Consider the following 22,266-nt stretch of genomic DNA (forward strand, 5'->3'; position numbering starts at 1 on the left):
AAATTAACATAGGACTTAATTTGTAACATTTTTAGCCATACTACACTATAATAATTTCTATCAAAACCATTATAATAATATTAAATTATTTTAATTAAATTAAAGTAATTCTGATTAATTTAAAAAGTATTTGAAAAAAATAAAGCTTAATTTATAGAAATTTTAGCAAAATCAATACAACATTATTAAAATAAAACTATAAAATCTTGTTTTAAAAAATAATAGTTAGCAAGTTGAGATCGGATCGGCACGAGGTTTGTTAAAATTAGCAATGGCCGGCAGAACAAAACACTCACCGACGAAGACAAATTTGTATTCAATCCTCACTCCGCGCCGGCGTGGCTTGGCCGTCGCTGTCTCATCCTCTGTCCTCCAAACATGAAACGAGGGCTTGCGAAAATGACGGAAGCAAGGCAAGCGAGCGAGAGGAAAACGACGAGAAAGCGGACGAGACGCATCAGCACACCAGGATTTCCACCTCGCCCAGTCTTTGTTTATCAGCCGCTACTCGACAAGCCAAAGCGTCGGCTTTTCGCCTTCTTAAACTCTCTTCCCTGCGCGCTGTCGTCTCACACGCCATTTTCCGGTCTCGCCCCTTCTGCCGCCATCTCGTCACACTTCCTTCTTCTCCATGGGGGACGAGGTTTCAGGTCCGTTCGCAGTTCCGATTTACTCGTCGGCCACCGAGGTAGATGAAATGATCGCCTTTTCCCGTTAAAATTTTTATTTTTGTTATTGTTTCTTCCCCCACTTCCGAACTCTTTTGTGGATCCGTTTATTTTGTGCTGGCAAAAGATCCTTTTTTTTTTTTTACTTGAGGGAAAAATAAATCTTTTGTTGATTGATTTTTTAATTAGGTTTTGGACAAGCTGAAGGAGAAGTGGAGCGCTGTGAAAAAGCAACCTTACCCAGCAATGTATTCCAGCGTGGTCGGTGGGATTATTCTTGATCCAGCGATGATGGTTATCCCCATGGACGATCACATGGTACACAGAGGGCATGGTGTCTTCGATACAGCCATGCTTATGGACGGGTGGGTTTCACTATTTAAGTTGCTTGTTTCAATCTTTTTTGTTAGCTGATTTGCCAATGGTTTCACCATTATGAACCCTAGCTGATAATCTATAATCATTTCTTTGATCAGCTGCTTCTTGTGAGTTTGCAGCACAGACTGAGAACAAAAAATTGCGGTTTCATCCTCTTTGCATAATATATATATATGTATATATAGCTTGAATGCTTTCACAGACTGCGAACACAAAATTGCATTTTTATCCTCTTTATATGAAGATGAAATTTATGGGGAAAATGGTTGTGGAGGCAAGGTTTTAAAATGTGAATCATATTCGCAGATTCAATTGGTTAGCAGGGAAATCAGAAGCAGGTTTGTGCAGTTGCATCAATGAAATTGGCTTTTTTTTTTTTCTAGTTCAACAGGAACAAGTTTTGAATTGCAATTCCTATGGATTCACCTGCCGGTTTATGGTCCATCTATGTTGTGAATTGGAAATCATGAAAGGATTAAGTCCCCATTAGGGGATTAATCTTCATTTGATGGGCTTATATTTGAATTAACACCAACAACAATTACCATTAAGGTATTAAACCTCATTAAGTGATCTAATGCTTGTAACATGAAGAGGGGTTTATATACATGGATATGGATTAAATATGTAGATCCAATAACCTGATTCGTTAACATTAATGGGTTGTTAATGGGTTATGGGTTTTATGGTGGATGGTCCCTGCAGGATGAGCTTGGTATAAAAAGAGAAGAGTTCATTCAATTTGAGTATTTTGACTTTGGTCTTCTTCTTCTTCCTTGGACTCTTTCCCATTGAGACCAAGATAAGGATTGTTGCTCGATCCCTGCAGAAGACATCCATTGCATTGCAATAATCCTTCCGGCGACAAGTAAGAATCAATGACTCTTGCGTTGGATTTAGGTTAGTCTTCACTGGCCATTGTCATTCAATTTTAGTTTTGTAGCCTTATTAAAGATGAGAAGCATGATCCTTATTTTCGACGATTTAGTACATATACATCAATTTCACATTCGATTCCATTTGGATGAGCGAAATTGATACATATCCATCGAATGTAGCATGGATAGGTTAGGATTTAACTTATAGATCGAGTTTTTCACATTATTCGCGATAAATGCGATTGACAACGTAATTTTAAGGTTTTTTGAGCTGAAAAATCACGTTCAGAAACACGGTTTTCGGTTACCAATCGATTGGTAAGCACGAATTTGGGAACAGTAAGCTTTGGAATCGATTGGGTGATCAATTGGTTATCACCAATCGATTACCATTAGAACCAATCGATTGATAAATCTGAAATCGCGCACAGAGAGCTCTGGAATCGATTAGGTGATCGATTGGTTAGCACTAATCGATTACCATTAAGACCAATCGATTGCTGAACCTAAGATCATGCACAGAACCATCTGGGATCGATTGGGTGATTGATTGGTTATTGCCAATCGATTGCCATGAGTTGCCAATCGATTGTTGAGTTTAGGATCGGATACAACAGGGTTTGGAATCGATTGGGATGATCGATTGGTTCACACCAATCGATTATCGTGAGGAGCCAATCGATTGTTGTTTATTGGATTGTCCACATAAGGTTTCCGAATCGATCAGTGGGATCTATTGGTGTTCATCAATCGATTATTATAATCGATTGGATGGATGAATTCACGAATAGTAGCCTTCTAAATCAATCAACAGTAGGGAGTTTGATGTATGCTCGGGTATGCACGCGTCTAGATCTTGGGTGCATTATGGGGATGTTGAGCAGATATTTGAGTAACTCTGGACCAGAGCATTGGAAAGTTGTAAAGAGGGTTATGTGGTATTTGCAAAGAACGAAGGATTACATGCTCACCTATCGGAGATCAGGTCATCTGGAGATCATTGGATATTCATACTCCGATTTTGCTAGATGCTTAGATAGCAGGAGGTCCACCTCAAATTATATCTTCATGTTGGCGGGAGGGGTTATATCATGGAAAAATGGCAAACAGAAGCTAATAGTCACTTCCACTATGAAGATAGAATTTATAGCCTGTTACGAAGAGATATGGATGCGGAACCTTATCACAGGGTTACAGATCATTCGGGCATTGACAAGCCATTGAGGATCAACTGTGATAATAAAGCTACAGAATTATATTCCAAGAATAATCGCAGTTCGTCGAAGTCTAAACACATCGACATGAAGTTTCTGACGGTTAAAGAAAGGGTTCAGAATGGTCAAATTATGATAAAGCATATAAGGACAGATTCCATATTAGCGAATCCGCGCATCAAGGGATTGTCACCTAAGGTGTTTTATCAATATGTGCTGAACATGGGGACTCTTCATTTTGACGAAGTATCCATTTGGTAGGAATCTGTATTTTAGTACAATACTCTATATTAATGAACACATGTATGTTGGTTTATTGTACGTATTAAAGTTTTTACATGTGTATATGGTTTTGACTCTTTGAACATAGAGACATCATGATTTACTATTACGGTTTTGCATACGGTTTTGTAAATATGATATGAGACTCTATTTATTATTGCAATTTTGCATATGATTTTGTAAATATAAGTTATAAGATTGAATCATGGTTTACTACTACGGTTTTGTATAAGGTTAAGTAAACATGATTCAGACCCATTTTGGGTCATAAGGAGGACTTTTGAAAATTGGTATGTATAGATCACATTTCATATTGTTTTCATATTACACATCCAGATTTGATATATGTCATTAATTAAATTAGAATTGTGATTATTGTTGGGTCTTATTATAGTTATAGTAACTCTGACTTCTTTAGTCCTGTGCTAATTGAATTAATAGATTAGATTGTTTAAGGGGTTATTTAACCCAAGTTTGGCATGTTGAGCTCAATTAAGGTGTTGTGTGGTGTATAAAGTATTAAGTATATCCCAAGTAAAAGATTGAAAGGAATAAGCCCTCATTAGGGGATTAATCTCTATTTGGTAGGCTTATACTTGAATTAACACCAACAACAATTGCCATTAAAGTATTAAACCCCATTAAGTGATTTAATGCTCGTATCATGAAGGAGAGTTTATATAAATGGATGTGGATTAAATGTGTAGATCTAATAACTCGGTTCGTTAACATTAATGGGCTAATGTTAACGAGTTATGAACGTTATGGTGGATGGTCCCTGCAAGATGGGCTTGATATAAGAAGAGAATAATTCATTTAATTTGGACATCTTGACTCTTCTCCATTGAGACCAAGATACAGATTGTTGTTTGATCCCTGCAGAAAAGTTCTGCTACATTGTAGGAATCCTTCCGGTGACAAGTAAGAATCAATGACTCTTGCGTTGGATTCAAGTTAACCTTCGCTTGCCATTGACATTCAATTTCAGTTTGGTAGCCTTATTAAAGATGATAAGCATGATCCTTAATTAGGTGCATCATTGATTTAGTTTCTATACATCATATTGCTATTGCTTTCAAATCAAACTAAGATCTCTCTCTTTAGTAGATTGCCATATGCTCGGAAAAGAACCAGGTTAACTGGATTCCAGAGACAAGTGCCTTTATAAAGTAAATGTATGGTCAAAGTAAAGAGTCTTAGTTTGTATGACTTTCGATTAGACATATCGGCTAAAGAATTGCATCAGATGGTTGACTTAAACGTTGCTTGATTTGAATTTTTTTGTTCGAGAAAGTTTAGAAGACAAATAGTTTCATAGTAAATAGGCTTGGATGCATTGAACTTTTCTTCTTGAAACTCAATGTCTTATGTGACCTTGTATGCAAATTTGCAGGTACCTGTACGAGCTCGACACTCATTTGGACAGATTCTTAAGGTCAGCATCAAATGCAAAGATCAAATCACCCTTTCCTCGAGAAATTTTGCATAATATTCTTATCCAAATGACGGTAGCATCAAAATGCAAAAAGGGATCACTTCGATACTGGCTCAGTGCTGGTCCTGGTAATTTCTTGTTATCACCAGCCGGCTGTCCAGAAGCTGCCTTCTATGCAGTAGTAATTGACGATGACTATTCTCAGTGCAAGGAAGGTGTCAAAGTCATCACATCCACCGTGCCAATGAAACCTCCTCTATTTGCTACCGTGAAGAACGTGAATTATCTCCCAAACGTTCTCTCAGCAATGGAGGCAGAGGAGAAGGGTGCCTGGGCTGCAATTTGGGTCGATGAGCAAGGCTATGTAGCAGAGGGCCCTAATGTTAATGTTGCATTCATAACCAAAAACAAGGAACTACTGCTTCCATCGTTCGACAAGATTCTTAGTGGCTGCACTGCTAAGAGGCTTCTGGCACTAGCTCCCCAATTGGTAGAGAAAGGTCTTCTAATAGGCGTTAGCACTGCTGATATAACAGTTGATAATGCGAAAGATTCAGCTGAGATGATGTTTGTTGGAAGTGGCTTGCCTATATTACCTATTATCCAATGGGATGATCGTCCAATTGGAGATGGTATTGCTTATTCCCTTATGCAGATAAACTTCATTTGTTTTTTTTGTTCTTCTTATTCTTTCTTGTCTGTGTCAGGAAAAGTCGGGGAACTCACGCTTGCTCTCTCTAATCTGCTCTGGGAGGATATGCTTGGTGGTCCAGAACGGATTCAAGTTCCTTATTAGTAAAAGGTGTTTGCATAGCCGATGTGCATGTCCTGGTAGTTGGAATAATTGGTTTTATGATCTGGCTTCATATCGCCCGAATAGTTCTCTTTGATTTCTATGAAACTTTGTGCAGTATCTTCTCGTGTTTGTTTATCTCCATCCAATGCAAGTGTTTGCTCAACTACTCCTAAAACGTCCTTGCTGAATTTTCTTGTCTTCTACTTGTCTTGCACATCACTTGTCTTGCATACGTATCTGATCAAAGAGAACAAATTAACAGTCGTAACTGATGTGGCGGATTTTGAGTGGTCTTATGTGGCAGTAAAGTGGCAAAGACATCAGTCAATAATCAGCCTTAGGGAGGATTAGTTCGACCGGCTCGACCAACTTGATATCTTCATCCCAACCTTTTTGGCTCTCTCGATCTTGTCTCGGCCCATCCGATCTCAATCAACTCGGTCACTCGGCCCTCGTCTCGGCTCGTCTGATCTCAATCGTCTCTGTCACTTGGCCCTCGACCTCATCCATCTAGGTCATTCAGTTCTCATCTCGGCCATTCGGACCTCAACTGTCTCAAATCTTCGAGTCTCTCTTGTAGCTGTTCTCAACTCAGAAAGCGACGAAAGCTTCCAAACGTGTGAATTCTGCCAAAGGACCAAGATGGTTATTAGGTTATCAGGCTTGGTCCTCTAAATCCCTTCATGTCTGAGCCCGTGGCCAAAATGTAAAGAATAATCAGAACCGTTGAGCCATAGGGCGATTACAAGGTTTGCAGACTTGGTCTCCTAGATGCTGCACTGCAGGTTCACTTGTCAGCAATTTGTAGGACCCATCTCCTCAAGCACAACTGGAGTTTGCCCTCATGCTAGCGTGGAGATTCCTTCTTGTGAGTATATAACCTCTCTCGTAGGTATAAATACTCTTTCGATTCCAGCTACTTCATACATTTCTTTTCCTTTACTGACTTGAGCGTCGGAGTGATCTGTCGGGAATCCTCGACACCCTGCTAATCTATTCGTTTAGCTTCCTTCTTCAAGTTCTTTCATCGACGGGATCAACATCGAGTGAGATGATAAATTCTTGACTGATGACTTGACCGTCTACAACATCCTGCCAGAACAATAATAACTAAACAAGAACATGTTTTGCAAGCAAAAAAGAATCCTTCGAGGAACAAAAACAAGAAAGCCACTTAATTTTACATTTCTGCAAGAACTCGCACAAATTAACACATGTATGGCTGGCTAGCTAGCTAGCTAGTTAATTAACTCGAGCAACACCCGGATTTGTTAACTGGTGATGGCTTCTCCTCCTCCGCTGAGTTCAAATCGATGGTGTGGCCTTTGGGCAAAGCCGCAGGGTCCGCGCCGATGTCGAGCACCTTCCTGCTCACCACGCGGTACACCTGCGTGAGCACCTCGGTGAAGGCAGCGTCCACGTTGGTGGACTCCAGGGCGGAGGTCTCCACGAAGAAGGCCTGCTGCCTCCGGGCCAGCGCCGCCGCTTCCTCCACGGACACCGCCCTTATGTGGCGCAGGTCCGCCTTGTTGCCGACGAGCATGACGATGATGTTGGAGTCCGTGTGGTTGCGCAGCTCCTGCATCCACTTCTCGACGTTCTCGAAGGTGGCGCGGCGGCTCACGTCGTAGACGACGAGGGCGCCGGCGGAGCCTCGGTAGTAGGCGCTGGTGATGGCTCGGTATCTGTTTCTCAAGTCGATCGATCAACGCAATAGATTGGCACCAAGTCAACGAGTTGGAATACCAGAATCGATAGGTTAAAGGGGATATCGTTCGATCGGGTACCTTTCTTGTCCGGCGGTGTCCCAGATTTGAGCCTTGACGAGCTTGTCGTCGACGTGGACGGTGCGGGTGGCGAACTCGACGCCGACGGTGGACTTAGACTCGAGGCTGAACTCATTGCGGGCGAAGCGGGAGAGCAGGTTGGTCTTCCCCACGCCGGAGTCGCCTATCAGCACCACCTTGAACAGGTAGTCGTACTCGTCGTCCGACCTGTACGCCATGTTTACTTCGATGTATTCCTCTATCTAATTTCTTCTCGATCTCGTGCTCCCTTCTCCGATCTCTCTCCCTTGTTCTTATCGACGAACACGAACGAGAGATGGATTGAGAGCTCGAAGACGAAGGCACGAAATGAAGACGACGAGTTCTCGCGGACTTGGTCTCGCAGCGCGCTCGCGTGGCACGGTGGGTGAGACTCTACTACCCGCAAGCTAATTCTTTTTTCAACCCATTTCTTCACCCGCATCATGATTGGCTAACAACAAGGACCCCACTCGTTTTTTTTTTTGCCGGTCTAACGGCAGACCTCGTGAAAAATGCGATGGGTTGCGCTACGCATAACAACTGCTCCGCGCTGACCCAGTTTACATCCGCAGAGGCTGACATGTACTCACCCCGCTGTATAAATTAGAACGGCGACGATTTATGCGGGAGATGAGTAGCCTTTTCCCTTGTTTATGCGAAAGCACGAGTGTTTCCGGAAAATATCATATAATATATTATAATTAAAATTTGGACAAAAAATTTTAGACTAAAAAAATTTAGATATGTCATCCAAAAATAGGAAAAAAGAATTGATTAAGCAAAGGCAATAATACATAGAAGAATCGTATCGTGCCTGTAATGAATTCCCCGAATCATGTTAATGCATAGGATAATAGGATTTTTGTATATGCCACCAGATCAAACAGAACCACTAAGCATCATGTCTTATTTGATTCCCACAACCACAATAAACATGTTCTGTTAGACATACACTCGTCCCCGGAGCAATGGTGCAACGGTAAGACATCCGAATTGTGATCCAGGAATATGTGATTTGATCCCCAGCTATGGCGTATTTGCAAGATTTTTCTTTCAAACGAGGAACACAATCAAAGGATGTTCGGCATTTGGTCGGTTAGTAGGATTAGCCGATCCCGTATATACTTCCCGATTTATCTGATGGTCGATGAAAAATTTCTATGAGATCAAACCGACCACTCCCAGGAAATGATTCTGCATTGCTACACAACACATATATGCCAAATAGTAGTGTTTGTTTATATAGATATATGTCAGTTTCTCTATTCAATGTTAATCGAAAGTTCTGGAAACCTTCCAACCTATAGCCAAGCCGAGGGGCGAGGGCAGAACCGATCCCAGTGAGGCTGTGAAGTAAGCATGGAAGGGAACGAGATGAGCGCCGCGTTTGAGAATCGGGTGTTCAACCGGAGGTCGGGCCTTGCCGGCGGCCGCATGGGCTGCACCCTCGTCACCGGCTTTCTTGGCAGCGGCAAAACTACGCTTCTCAAGCACCTACTCGACAACCGCGGCGACCTCCGACTCGCTGTCCTCGTCAACGAGTTCGCCGATTCCGACGTTGATTCCCTTCTCCTTGACGCCGCCCGCCTCAACCAGGCCTTTAACCTATCCACCGTCTCCCTCACCCACGGTTCCCCCTTCTTTTCTATCCTCGCTTGGCCGATCTAGTTCCTCCTTTGTTGGTTAAACTGATACCGTGTTGATTTCAGGCTGCGCTTGCTGTGATGTCAGTGGGCCGTTCCGGGAGTCCCTTCAGCGGATTGTCGATAGTAGGCACAACTTCGACTGTCTTCTCGTTGAGGTTTTATTCTACTGGCTTTTATGGGGTTTTCTTCTTGTTGATTGACTATGCTAAAACGAGATTATGTTTGTTGTATAAATTGTTTCTGTAGACGTCTGGGCTAGCAAGACCTGATAAGTTTGTTGCCGATCTGAAGGAAGTAGGCATTCATCTGGATCTTACAGTTGCTGTGGTTGATGCAGAATCTCTCGATAAGATCATTAATATTGACATTGTCAGGAGGCAGTTACAGCATGTCGATATCGTTTTATTAAACAAGTATGCTTATCAACATTATATCTTTCAGTCCCTGGATTTAAGCGCGAGCATGCAGGCTGCCCCTTTTTTCCGTTTGTGTGTTTACGCGCGCCAAACATGTTATCATTGACATTAAAAATAGATTGGTAGTGATGAAAATGTGATGATTGCATTAATTCTGATAGTGCCTCTGAAATTTGAGTGCTCTCTGACTAGTCCAATTGAGATGCTAACTTTCATCAACATAAACAAAGTTTCCAGTACCCAGCTATCAGTATTATTTTTCTGTTTCACTACTTCATGCTTTTGAACTCTGCCAATACAGAAATTTCAGTTGACTTGATTAGTAACACCTCTTATCTCCTTATAGAACCATTCCTTACTTTTCTTGCTTCTCCATTAGCACCTGATTTCCCTTGGATCCTCAACATGTTCTTTTCTTGCCACATGAATCCTTTTCTTCCATTGTGACTGGTGTTTTTGAAACATGAAGTAAGATATCTTCTCCTATTGGTTCATTTTATTGTCTTCTTACATGGTTGAAACATTTGATCTCATTTGAATCAATATTGTCTCTCATTTTCTTTGAACAAAATTGAAGTTTCTTTGAAGTGTGGAGTTACTAGAAAGGATAAAGTTAAAAAATAGTAATACCCAAGAGCAATTAAATGTAATTTTAAAAATGATAAATTGTGAAAAAATAGGTTGAGATGGTTTAGACATATTGATAGGTAGCCTACAATTCTAATCCATAGATTGAGCATTAACCATTCTAATTATGGAATCATGGTTTAAAGTATTGAGCTTTGATGGCCGACACAGTCAAAAATTTTGTTCTACGAGAGATCGAGACACTGTTAATCACAATGCTAGTTGTGTTGGAACAATGCTGCCTACGCCAAAGTAGGGCCCAGCAGTATATTCTTTTGCCTCAACCATCATCTTGCTGATGGATACCTAGATGTTTCAAAGTGTTCAAAAATTCTTTTAAGATTTTCATTGTGTAACAGAGGAACTTGATGAAAACAAAATGTCAAATATAAACAACAACAATGTGAAGGGTTTGATAGGCAAACTTCTGGAAAATCTACGATGAATTTAAAGGACATAGCGATGATATCCCAATAACTAAGAATTTCTAGTCACTCTTTATGCTTCCCAAGCTAATATGAGTATGAACAACAAATGCCATATAGTTGTGACACAACTGGTTCTTGTGGAAGTGGCTCAACTAGCATTAGTGGTTTAGCCTCTACACCAACATTGGGGAAAAATGCAAGTGTTTGTGTTACCTTACTATAAGTTGATATTAGTTGTTTCTTTCCTTCTGCAAGATGAAGGTTGCAATTGATATTTGTCGACATTAACCTAATGGCCTTTCTGGACTAAGCTAGCAAGCATAATGCAATCGATGATGCTCACACAAAGGAGAAAAAGAAATCAATTGTCCAATGATTGCCAAAAATTTCATTTTAATCAGATATTGCTAACTCAACAAACTATAGGTATTATCGTGGCATGGTGCCTAATATCTAAAATTTTCAGCCTTGCATGCATCCTCTGACTGTGTATGTAACTGTAAGTTCATACCTAGCCGAACAAGGAAAGGATCCTATCATGCAAGGAGTAATAGAGCCTATATTGAGTTATGTTGATCTGCAATACCTGGACAAGACCTTTGCGTATAAGCATTATCAACTTTCTATTGTATCGCAATAGAAATATGATATTTTTTCCGGCAATAGAAATATGATATTTCATAAATTTGTTGTTAATGTAACTGTATAATATCATTGTGCAACTGCAAAAAACCATGGTGTGATCTTACATATCTTGAATAGTGTAGATTGAGAGATAGATGTGGAATATAAAGTACTAGTGGTCATAGACAGTGGTGCTAACTTCAAGAGAGATAGTGTTGTTAGAGCAAGCATATCTAATATTGTTTTGGGCCAACCATAACACATTGCATTGCTTTGATGATGGGCATTAGTAAACTCAATTTATCAAAAAAGTTAATAAAAATGGGCAATATTTAATAAAATTCCTTTATAATCTTCACTCATTTTATAGATTAATGAGGAAATTTATTGCCAGAGAGATTCTATGATCGACAACGACTAGGTTTGTAATTCACTTTCTCTTGTCAAAATTGTTATCCTAGAAAAAAAATCATTGAATGACATGTCCACTTTTGTCCATTGGAAAATCTCTTTGTACTCTAGCACTACCAAGGGTAGGTAGACAGCAAATTTACATATTTGTTATATTTTGTGATTATATTGCAAAGTTTCTTATGACAATAAAGCCCTTGCATGAAAGAATAGAGTAAATCAAGAGGTGCCTGTTGTCGCCAACTATGCATCATTTTTTTTTATAATAAGGAAATTTTGTTTGAGTATTTTTGGTTAGTATTTTAACCTGACATATCAATATCACTAGTGTTTAATCAAATGATGATCTCCTAGTGCTCCTCTGAAGTGTAATAACAGAACTACAACCAAATAGAGAATTAGTTGTTGAGTTTATTACCTAGAATCAAAATAGGCATATGACTATTAACGAGGAATATTTTGAGAAGCTTCTGTGATCCTTTGTATTGTCATTCAGATATAAATTGGATATTGATAATATAAAATAATCAATTATTAATTATCAACACATATAGAGGACTATTTAAATTATACCACGTAATTATCTTACATTTGAGTGATAGTTACAATATGGAAGATCAACTCCTAATTTGAAAAAAAAAAAGTTACAAGACACATTCTCACTGAGATGACGTCTTAAGAGGTTTCAAATGAAATTAGTCAAATTTCTCCCTCATTGCTTGAAGTGTGAAAGTGCAAAATTGCATCCTTCATGGTTGCTCAAAGAAGATGGTCTATCTTTAGTATAATATGCATTTCAGTTAAAGGTTAGAAGAGAAGGAAGAAGAGTCTAGTGATATAAATCTGATTTGTCAAGAATGATGATATCCAATGATACATTAATGAAGTGTTGTTGAGGTTGAGAATCCATTAGTTGATTAAGTAGGAGATTGACCATGCCCATTTCAATTCCTTACCTACCAGATTGAAAAAAATGTAAGTTAGAGGAGATTCTGGTGAGGAAGACACTGATGATGAAGCTTCTAATTGACAATTTCAATTGTTTGGATCTTAACCTAAACGTTCTAAAACATTCCAACCAACACTACCAAAGGTCATAAATAAAGGGTATGACAAAACTTCCACAATCTCGTATAAAGAGAAATGGAATTCTAATCTAGCACAAGGGAAAGGGAACTAAATGCAATCGATGAACAAGAACACGATGAGATGATGAGAGTGTCAAAACATTGTCACACTCTGACATTGTAATCCTAGGAGAAGTCTGAAATAATGATAGCGATGTTGACAATATTGCAACTACTAATCGAGGTGATGGTAATGGAAATATATTAGGTGGTGGTGAAACTTATAATCTCTCAACTTTATTGAGCCTTGAATATGTGAGCAAAGTTTCACACATGCAACCCAGGATGATATAAGCTAGATTTATTAAGAGTCAGTATCAATATATATATAAGAGTTGTAATCAAATGAAGCTTGTAATTATTAAGATATAGAAGAGCTTAACTAAAATTGTTCAGATCGAGGATCATTATATTCTCAACTTTCTTATTATAACTCTAATGCATCATATGGTGATCCATTAAGTCATAATTCAGGGATATATGTGCATCTTTATCATGTGGTTGTACAATTTCGATTCTAGTACTGTCAGCTTAAGACCAAAACAATATCAATATCACAAATTCTGGGATAATTATTTAATTTGGGTCTTAAAAAACTATGGGTTGATCTAACAAGAATGTTGTAAAATTTGATGTGCGAAACACATTTTGGTATTAACATGGTATTGTTGATGGACATATGGAGAAATCAATATCATATACAAGTTTTGAATAATTATTTAATTTGGGTTTTAAAAAATTATGAGGTTGATCTAAGATTTGACGTACAACATTCCTTTTGGTATTAGCATAGTAGTGCTGATACAATACCATTAATATTTGAGAATGATAAATTATAGATTATCATAAGAAAGAAAATAAGTATGATATAATATCATACCGAAATCGTATTATTCCAGTTAAAGATTCAAACTCCGTCAACATTTTAAACTTGCATGGAACTACTCTAAGTAATTGTGTGCAACTATTGCTATCAATTACTCTTGAATAATGTGGGTCTCTTATGGCCATTACAAAATTGGTGATGAAATATTTAGACAGACATTTCATGTTCTAGAATGAAGACCGTAAGAAGAAATAACTGAACGACATAGCACCTTCACCTTCAGTTGTTGTGATTCAGTTTTTGTGAATTTGGCCTTGAATCAAACTTTAGTCAAGCTTTAGAATGACTAAAATTTATGATGAACCTTAAATGGGAGCAAAGAAGGTGTCGGGCTGAGAGAAGTCAGCTTGCAATTAGGTTTTTTAGTTTCTATAGGTCACTTAAACTCGTAAAAATAAACAAGTGCAAGATAGGTATCTGTGGATAAATAAGTCTAATTGAACTAGTATCAGAGGCATTCAATTCAATTTAGTTTGTTACATGGTTTGGTTTAATAGAATAACATGAACCTAAGTGTTGAACTCACTTCAATTTGTGGAAATATATTTAAAACAATTTCTGTCAAAGAAATAAGACTTTTCTGGAGAAGATTTTACATGCATTCCAATTTGGAATGGATACTTGATGATAAAATATAAACACAATGTTCTGTGGCAGTATCGTGCAGTTTGTTTTGTTCAGACTAGTTTCTGATTTATCTTACATACCACACAAAGGGATACAAACTTCAAGCTTGTGCCCTGCTAACAAGATGTTTGCCAACAGCAAAACATTTATTGTACTGAATCTGAATTTATTACTTTATTAAATCATACCTTGCAACATATATAACCATTTATTTCTTTCATTCATCTTACAATAAGACAATTTCAATTCATATTTTTATGCTAAAAGTGATCAACTCTGAAAATTTTAGAAGGATTTGAGAATGCAGATTAAACCATGTTTGGAACATTAGATTGTATAACTATATAGAATTAGGTTTCATGCTGTCCTCAACTTGGCAATGCCACAATATTTGTCAGTCCACCTCAAATATTGTTTTATCAACCTATTTGCAATTTGGCTGAATGTGACAATATATTGATGGCTGTGATCAGTTATCTCTTGCAGATGTGATTTGGCTACTCTCAGTCAGATATCTAATGCTGAAGATATTTTGGAAGGGTTAACAGGTGGTGCAAGGGTTGTCCGCTCCCAATTTTGTAGAGTTCCTTTGGATCTTGTGATTGATTGCACCAAACTTCAAGCACTAGATGTTGAAACAAACTTTGATAGTATGCCAGGGATTCTTTCTCATGAATCATTGCCCAAGATGGCATTTAGGCATAATAATGCTCAAATGCAAATTTCTTCTATTGGTGATACTGGCAGCCAGCCTTTTGATAATTTTGATGCTGGTAACTGATCTTTATCTTGATTTTAATGAGATTTTTTTTGTTAGTTTAGTTTCCCTTAATCAGAACATATTGGCACTTTTTACTTCGAATTGTAGTTGCTTCTCTGATCAAGCCCAAATTCGGGATTGAAGGAAGAGTTTAACCATCAAAGTTTCTCCCATGTTAATGTTACATAATTGCTGCTGAAATAGGCCTTCTTGATGTAGTTGTGTTGATCCCTTAATTCAGATTTTGTCACTTTATCTATCCATATCAGTAACTTTGGGAGAAACATATGTACTTGGACTAACTTTGAAGAACAAGTAAATAATTCATGCTGTAAATTGTGAAATCTGTAGCAGGAAATGTAAGACAACTGAAACAATGTTGATTTAACAATATATATTCTGTTTTTGTGGCAGATTGTCTTTCCTATCTCATTTTAAAATGAAGACTTACTGGATGGTTTTCACTTCTGGTTACCAAAAAACTCTGGCTGTTATGACATTGTTTTCATCATCTTCATTGAGTGGCTTACGAGTCATATTTTTAGTTGTCACTTCTTTTGTTTCGTGTAACAAGCTAGATATATGACTGTGAGGTACAGTTTAGACTGACATTGATTTTAATGGCTATTCCAATTCATTGCATACTGCAGTTGCTTTAACCCAAACTTGAACCTGTACATTAGAATGTGAGAGTGACAAAAGGATGTTTAGTTGGCTAAAGCTAATATATCATGAAACATGCTTTTTTTTTATGTTTTTAAATAATTATTTAGATTGAGCTCAATGGAGGGATAAAATCCATGTAGTTGAACCCAAGCGAGAAAGATGGCTTGATTATGATAATGATTTAGATATCATTCTTTTGCTTTTATATTGTCAGTCTTCACTCTTTTTCTCCCTTTTTTATTAGGCTTTCCTCATGGAGCATCATTCTCATCAGCTTCATTTGAAACTGAAGTTCCATTGTCTTTGGCGTTGTTTCAGTCAAAAGTTCTTAAAATCATGAGATGCTCAAGAAGCCTAATTAGAGCTAAAGGCATCATATGGTTTGCTGAGGATAGGTATGAAAGTTCAGTAGGAACTATAATGTGAACCTTTAAGTATCCATTGTTCTCCATGCTATATAAGCAGCATTGTTCTACCAGCTACTACTCTCATAATCTCCTGATCCATCTTATTAAAATAAGTGAAAACTGCTGACCTATGCACACTTTGCATGACTATCAACAACTAATTCCGAGTGGCATACTGGTTTTCATCACAGAGAAAATCGCTTCGTCTTCCAATGGAGTGGTCTCAAAAGAGTAGAAGCTGTCAGTGGTCAACCTTGGGAAAGTTCTCCAAAATCACGTGTTGTACTAATAGGCACAGATAACTCTGAATTGCAATCAATCGTTTTACAGCTTTCTGCATCTGCAAATTGTCAGAGAGGTGTCCCATCAGAACCTGGCACAGTGAGAGAACATGCTAGAACCTTTTCTATGATGGTTGCAAGTGATAGCAGATTTAAGGTATTTGAATAGGTTTCTTATCTTCTAAATCTGCTTATGAACCTTGTCATAACATGTTTCTCAATGCTAGTAAAAAAACGCCAAATTACTATTGGATTTTTTGAATTTGCTTAAAACTTGTAGTAAATCAATGTAATGCTCAAACAATCAGCATCTTAACAGTTTACATTGATGGAAAACCTACCTTCAGCTTACCACATGAACAAACTTAGCCTAATAAACCAATTTATTTTTTTCCCATCATGAAAAAAGGAACATACAAAATTCCTTAATGTTTAATTATAGTATTTCTCCATATTTAAAGAAAAAAATAAAAGTTTGATTTCTGATATTGAAGATTCTTAGCATGGTCTTAGTTTCCTTTTTGACTACAGAAACCTTCTAGTAAGGAGCCCCTTGTGGTATTCGGTCTGAAAGGTTCACCATTACGTGGTGTAAAGGAGGTAACTTATGTGTTTCGAATAACCATTTTGCATTAAGATAACTCTCATATTGCTTTTTTTTAGATAGTTTTGGAACTTTTTTTATAACCATTATCCATTTAATTTTACTTTAAGAAAGTTCTCAGATTGCTTTCTTTACTTCATTTTTACTTATAATTATGATCTTCCTATTTCAATTCTTTGACTGATCTATTTTTCTATTGAGGATAGTCTCATCTTAGTGGAGCTTTGATGCGTTTAGTTAATGGCAGAGGAAAGATTTTTTTAACAGCAACAACATCTGGTGAAGGTGATTCCAATCAAACATATTTGTGCTTGAGTTTTGTGCAAGATCTTAGTTATTCCATTCCATACATGTTCTCTGAACAAGATCTTTGTTGGATAAGGATTACATATTATGCAAGTTAGATTCTTCTAAAAAGAAAAGATTGCTTTATGCAACCTATTGAGATACATCATTCTACTGATAGCCTATTAGTAAGTGTAGAATTGATGAATAATAGTTCACATTTATTGCTCCCTGTATATACAAATATGCCTTTAGCTATTTACAGTTAGATTTCTAATGCTTGGTTCAAACTTATTATAAAACTACAACTTATGATTAATACTATATCTTTTTAGGACTTATCAAAGATTTAGTCAAAAAATTTGCTAACTAACCATTAGAGCTAACAAATAAAATGGTATTTCCTTGGATTGCACTTTTTCCTTTGACAAAGTGAAAACCATTCGCTGTATATTTTGTCCTCTTAGGGAAAACTAGATTGAAAACAATGTCTCCTCAACAAATACAACAATTTGAAGTGAATCACTTATTTGTAGAACTTAATATGCATTTATATAGCTTACAATCTGTAAATAGCCATAGTCACAATATAGGAGATCCGTTCCACAAGCATTCTTGAGATATCACAAAATGCTTAAATTTCCTTCCTATGATCATGACATGGAGCCTTGAGAAATTTACCAAACCAGAGAAGGGCATACTGAATTTACCAAACCATGCTCTAAGAGAATGCTTCGCCCATACAAAAGATTTTCAATTTACACAGTCGAACTCTCCCTGGCAGCAAACTAAAGCAGTTAAATCATGCATACTTCAATAGTAAGATCTCTTACAAATTAGACGTTCTTGATATCCAATTAATAAAGTGGTAATTGAAATGATATTTCCAAAGTGACAAGGGGTTGAACTGAAGAAATCTTGGCCACATCAAAATTAAATGACAATATCAACACCATATATTTGAATGCATCCCTTGACCACCAATTGAGCTTTTTAACTTGTCGAAGATACTATCAAGTGATATTTTCATAGTAAACATTCACTTACAACCGACTTTGGATTTTCCATAGGAAAGAGGAACTAACTTTCAATTATCATAATAATGTAAATTGTCATGTCATACATGATAGTCTATCTCATTCATGGTCTAACATGGCTAAAGAAGAAATAACAAGCAAAATAATGGGCCATAAAGCAATATAAGATATGTGATGAGAAAGAAAGTGTGAGGTAGTGCATTAATGAGTACAGGAATGGGAAGATCCAAATACGAGGCAAGATCTGGGTCTGTGGAATTGGGGAGCAGCAGTCTCAGAAACTTTTGTCATATAATCAACTCTTGGCCTTCTGCTATAGGTCGGTAGTGGTTGAGGTTCTCATGGTGGTGCCTTTGCAGGGAAGATGGGAAAGGGACAATACAATATAAATAGCAAGGATCCGATGCTAGACTCAGAAATTTGGTGAGATGCAAAAGAAAGGAGTGACCTGTATGAAGGTCATATCTGCATGGATAAAAACATGTTTGTTGTAACAGTGTGGCAAGATATTCCTTTTGCTGTTTTACATGCTAGAGTAACCAAGAAACACTTATGCGAGACATTTTGTTTTTGCCTAGGGATAAGAGATGGACAAAATTAGTTGTGACATTGCAAGTAAGCTTTTCTCTGGTACACAATTATATTGGCACCTGCTTGTGTCGCTTATTGATAATATTGTGAAGACAATATCATTGACAGTAAAGGTGATTATCACACTAGTATATTAGTTTTAATAACATAATATTTATCTCATATAGGCAGAAGTTGTAAGAAGTCTACAACAAGAATTCTTTTATAAATATAACAACAGCCAAGCCTTATCCCATTAGGTGGGATCGGCTAAGAATTCTTTTATAGATACAAGCACAAAATAATAAATATAGAGCAAATCAAAAGATAAAAAATGTCATGCAAAACTCCAACTACATTAGTAATAGTGTCTCAGAGTAATAATAGTAGTAATACATCTATGGTTTGGCTCAGACTAATTTGGGTTTGTGTACAAAAAACAAATTGCACTGGTGGAGAGCCTCCTGTAGAAAAATAAGAATTAAAATAGACAAGGATAAAAGTAGTAGTCAATCCAATAATTATAGATCTCTGTGATGAATGGATATAGACTATGCTCAAAATATGCAGGTGGATCACCAAAATAGATCCAAGAGAACACATAGGCATAAAGCCAATTTTTTATGGTCTTTTGGTCTCTTGCTAAAGCTGGTGTCGATGATAAATCTCAAATCCACATTCTATTGTCACAAGTCTTATGATCTCCATATATGAATTCACAAAACTGGCTGTCACAGGCATACAGTATTTTCAAATGTATAGTCTTCAGTTAGGTAGTACTTAACCATTGTAGACCCACAGTATCACTAAGGTTACATGGTCTCAAGGTAGGTAGGTAATACTATTGCTCCCAAATGTCAGAATATTCCATAATGGCTCTCATCTTATCATCTCCAATTAGGCACCAAATTACTTAGCGGTAATAAGCTTGCAATGTTTTGGACCTGACCTGAAATTGTGATCTCAATTAGGTAATAGCAATCATGTCATGTGCGTAGTTATTAATGTCTGTATGTTTCTCTGTAATTGCATGCTACAAGCCAGTTAATCAGTGCTTAGATGTATGCTATCACACTATATTGTAATTCACAACTTTCACCATTATGATAATTGAAATGGTGCTGCTATATAGATTACTAAAATGCAGAATGCTGAAATGGAGAAAGTAGGAATCATTTGAACTTGTTGACAAAGAAATTAACTAAATAGTCACGAGGATCAGCTTACCTAACAAATTGATTAATTTTGATTTCCAGATTAGAGAAAACCCAAAGCTGATTAAGAATGAAATCAACTAAAGCAGAGATCACTTAACTGCAAATATCCTAAAGAATTATCAACTGTTGTGATGCTAATTTCCATTACTTTCCTTATGCTCTTGCTGCCAATAATGCTCTTTAACATACATTTTCTTTCTAGTGTACTATTTGATTTACAGCTATTAATTTGATACGTGGAAATCTTAAGTAAATCATGTACAACAAACATTTGATAACCTTTTGTTAACATTTACTTCCTCTGTTGTTAATGAATTGCATTAGAGCTTTTAATAAATTCATGTTGCTCTAGCGTATGGGCATAGTAGCATGACACCAACTTTCTGTCAAGCCCTGGACAGTTACGCAAACCAGAAATTTATCTATTAAGACAGTTGTTCAGGGAACTAATTATGCCTAATTTCTTTCAGAGTATAATCTTCAGCTATTATTAGATGAAGGTACAGATGGAAATACCGTATGGGATGAAATTCGTTCTGCTACCAGCATAGTTATCTCCAAGATATGCAAAAACTTCTGCCCTTGCAGGTAATTATATGGAAATTATGATTGCTTTCAGTACAGGAAACACAAATATTGTCATTGTTGAAAGTAGACATGTTAAAGGGAGTAAGAAGTGACAATGAGAGGATAGAATAGATGTCTTAGTTTATATTGCTAAGTGAGGCTTAGTATGCATAAATATCAAGAGGTTCCCCTAATGCATTATGTTATTATCATGGTATCTTGATTAATCCATTTGTTGAGTAGAGCCCATCAAGTGATGTATTCTCACCACCTACACATTACAAAGGGGTATAAGGATGTAAATATATAAATTTGTCTCTTTTCTAACAACTTAAACTTTGGGATAAGTGGTTAATCAAATTTAGCAGTCATAATACGTCTTATATTTATGTTTTTCATCTATCCCTCGTAACTCAGTGGATACAGACACATGGACATCTGACAGTCCAAGCAGACACTTATGCTTCTATTGGCTGTGTATAAAAAATATTAATAATAATTGTATTCGACTCTTGGATAGACACCAATAAAGATATCCATACTTGAGTTTGAGTAGTATAGATATACATGGTATTAGTGATAAAGAATTGACTTCACCTGCCTTAAATTCTCAACCTAAGGGGATGTTATCAGATTTTGCCAACCTACAATAGGGGTGACAAAAGTTGGTACAATCGGTTCACCCGACGGCATGACCTGACCTATAATTTTTCAGGTTTGGGACTGAGTTAAAATTATTTATCTTATAAGATAAGTTGACCTGGTTATGTTTAACAAATAAATGAATGGACAAGGTTGGGACATAATCTGACCAAGCCGTTTGTGAATATACAGATATTTAATTGATTATATTTGTTAATTTAGACGCCCAACCTACACCTTATTCACCGTAGTCTTTGGCCTAATATTTTGCGGGCATGCTCCAGGTCAGATCTTACAGCTCATGTCCATTGATCTGCTTTGAAGCTTACTGTAAAGATCTGTATCATGAACTTTGGAGGTAATTTCCAGTTCATTCTCTCTTGTACCGCTTGTTAAGATTCTGCTAACACTCTTAACTTCTTATCTAATCATGTTTAATAATGCAGCCGGCTGCCTACTAATAGAAAGTCTTGAGCTGAAAAGCAAAGGATCTGGTTCACAACCAGAATTGATGGCAGCTTACGTTTCAGTTGCTTTAAACCAACGTTTCAGATGCTTGCCTACTAATAAAAAATTTAAAAAGGTGAATTGCATAATTATGCGTTTGGTTTCTTATTAATTTCTTGAAATAAATAATGTATATACTTTCTTTTTTTCCGGAAAAGGTATTTGAAATATGGATATGTTTGAATCAAAAGGAATTAGAAGTATCAATTTAAATTAAATTGATATATGTTAATCATTTTTCTTATAATTTCTTATTTCATTTGAAGGAATACAAATTCTTATTTTATTTCTATTTGATTAAATTTTTTAAAATAAAATATGCATTTTGAATGGGTATGGCAAGCATGTTGAATTGATCGAGTCATTAGATCGGCCCAAAATGTTTAGTATTTACGAGTTTAACAAATAATTGTTTATTCCTTGTAAGGTTGTTTTAACAATATTTTAACTTATGATCATTGTACCTGCATTA

General features: G+C 36.8%; 3 protein-coding genes across 4 annotated transcripts; 2 read left to right on the plus strand and 1 right to left on the minus strand.

The window, feature by feature from the left end:
• Window positions 1-453: 453 nt before the first annotated feature.
• On the plus strand, window positions 454-5,854 carry LOC141847684 (D-amino-acid transaminase, chloroplastic-like). Its single transcript, XM_074735747.1, has 4 exons — window positions 454-688; window positions 858-1,033; window positions 4,814-5,487; window positions 5,563-5,854. Exons 1-4 carry the CDS (start codon window positions 632-634, stop codon window positions 5,649-5,651), a joined length of 996 nt encoding a protein of 331 aa, XP_074591848.1. The 5' UTR covers window positions 454-631; the 3' UTR covers window positions 5,652-5,854.
• Window positions 5,855-6,803: 949 nt separating this feature from the next.
• Window positions 6,804-7,764, minus strand: LOC141847306 (ras-related protein RABA1f-like). The gene is made up of 2 exons (XM_074735320.1): window positions 7,439-7,764; window positions 6,804-7,336 (listed from the first exon to the last, which is right to left on the minus strand). The coding sequence occupies exons 1-2, from the start codon at window positions 7,654-7,656 to the stop codon at window positions 6,898-6,900; spliced, it is 657 nt and encodes a 218-aa protein (XP_074591421.1). The 5' UTR covers window positions 7,657-7,764; the 3' UTR covers window positions 6,804-6,897.
• Window positions 7,765-8,768: 1,004 nt separating this feature from the next.
• Window positions 8,769-21,967, plus strand: LOC141847789 (uncharacterized). 2 transcript variants are annotated; one of them, XM_074735873.1, is made up of 11 exons: window positions 8,769-9,089; window positions 9,169-9,260; window positions 9,352-9,518; window positions 14,738-15,024; window positions 15,922-16,072; window positions 16,276-16,522; window positions 16,897-16,965; window positions 17,176-17,254; window positions 20,549-20,666; window positions 21,572-21,645; window positions 21,734-21,967. In XM_074735873.1, the coding sequence occupies exons 1-10, from the start codon at window positions 8,819-8,821 to the stop codon at window positions 21,597-21,599; spliced, it is 1,509 nt and encodes a 502-aa protein (XP_074591974.1). In that variant the 5' UTR covers window positions 8,769-8,818; the 3' UTR covers window positions 21,600-21,645; window positions 21,734-21,967. The 2 variants fall into 2 exon arrangements, with proteins under 2 accessions (XP_074591974.1, XP_074591975.1); XM_074735874.1 differs by lacking the exon at window positions 16,897-16,965.
• The last annotated feature ends 299 nt before the right edge of the window (window positions 21,968-22,266 follow it).

This window comes from Curcuma longa, chromosome 16 (genome assembly GCF_044706935.1).
Source record: "Curcuma longa cultivar G26 ecotype Majalengka, Jawa Barat chromosome 16, ITB_CL_G26_1.1, whole genome shotgun sequence".
Classification (NCBI taxonomy): Eukaryota; Viridiplantae; Streptophyta; class Magnoliopsida; order Zingiberales; family Zingiberaceae; genus Curcuma; species Curcuma longa.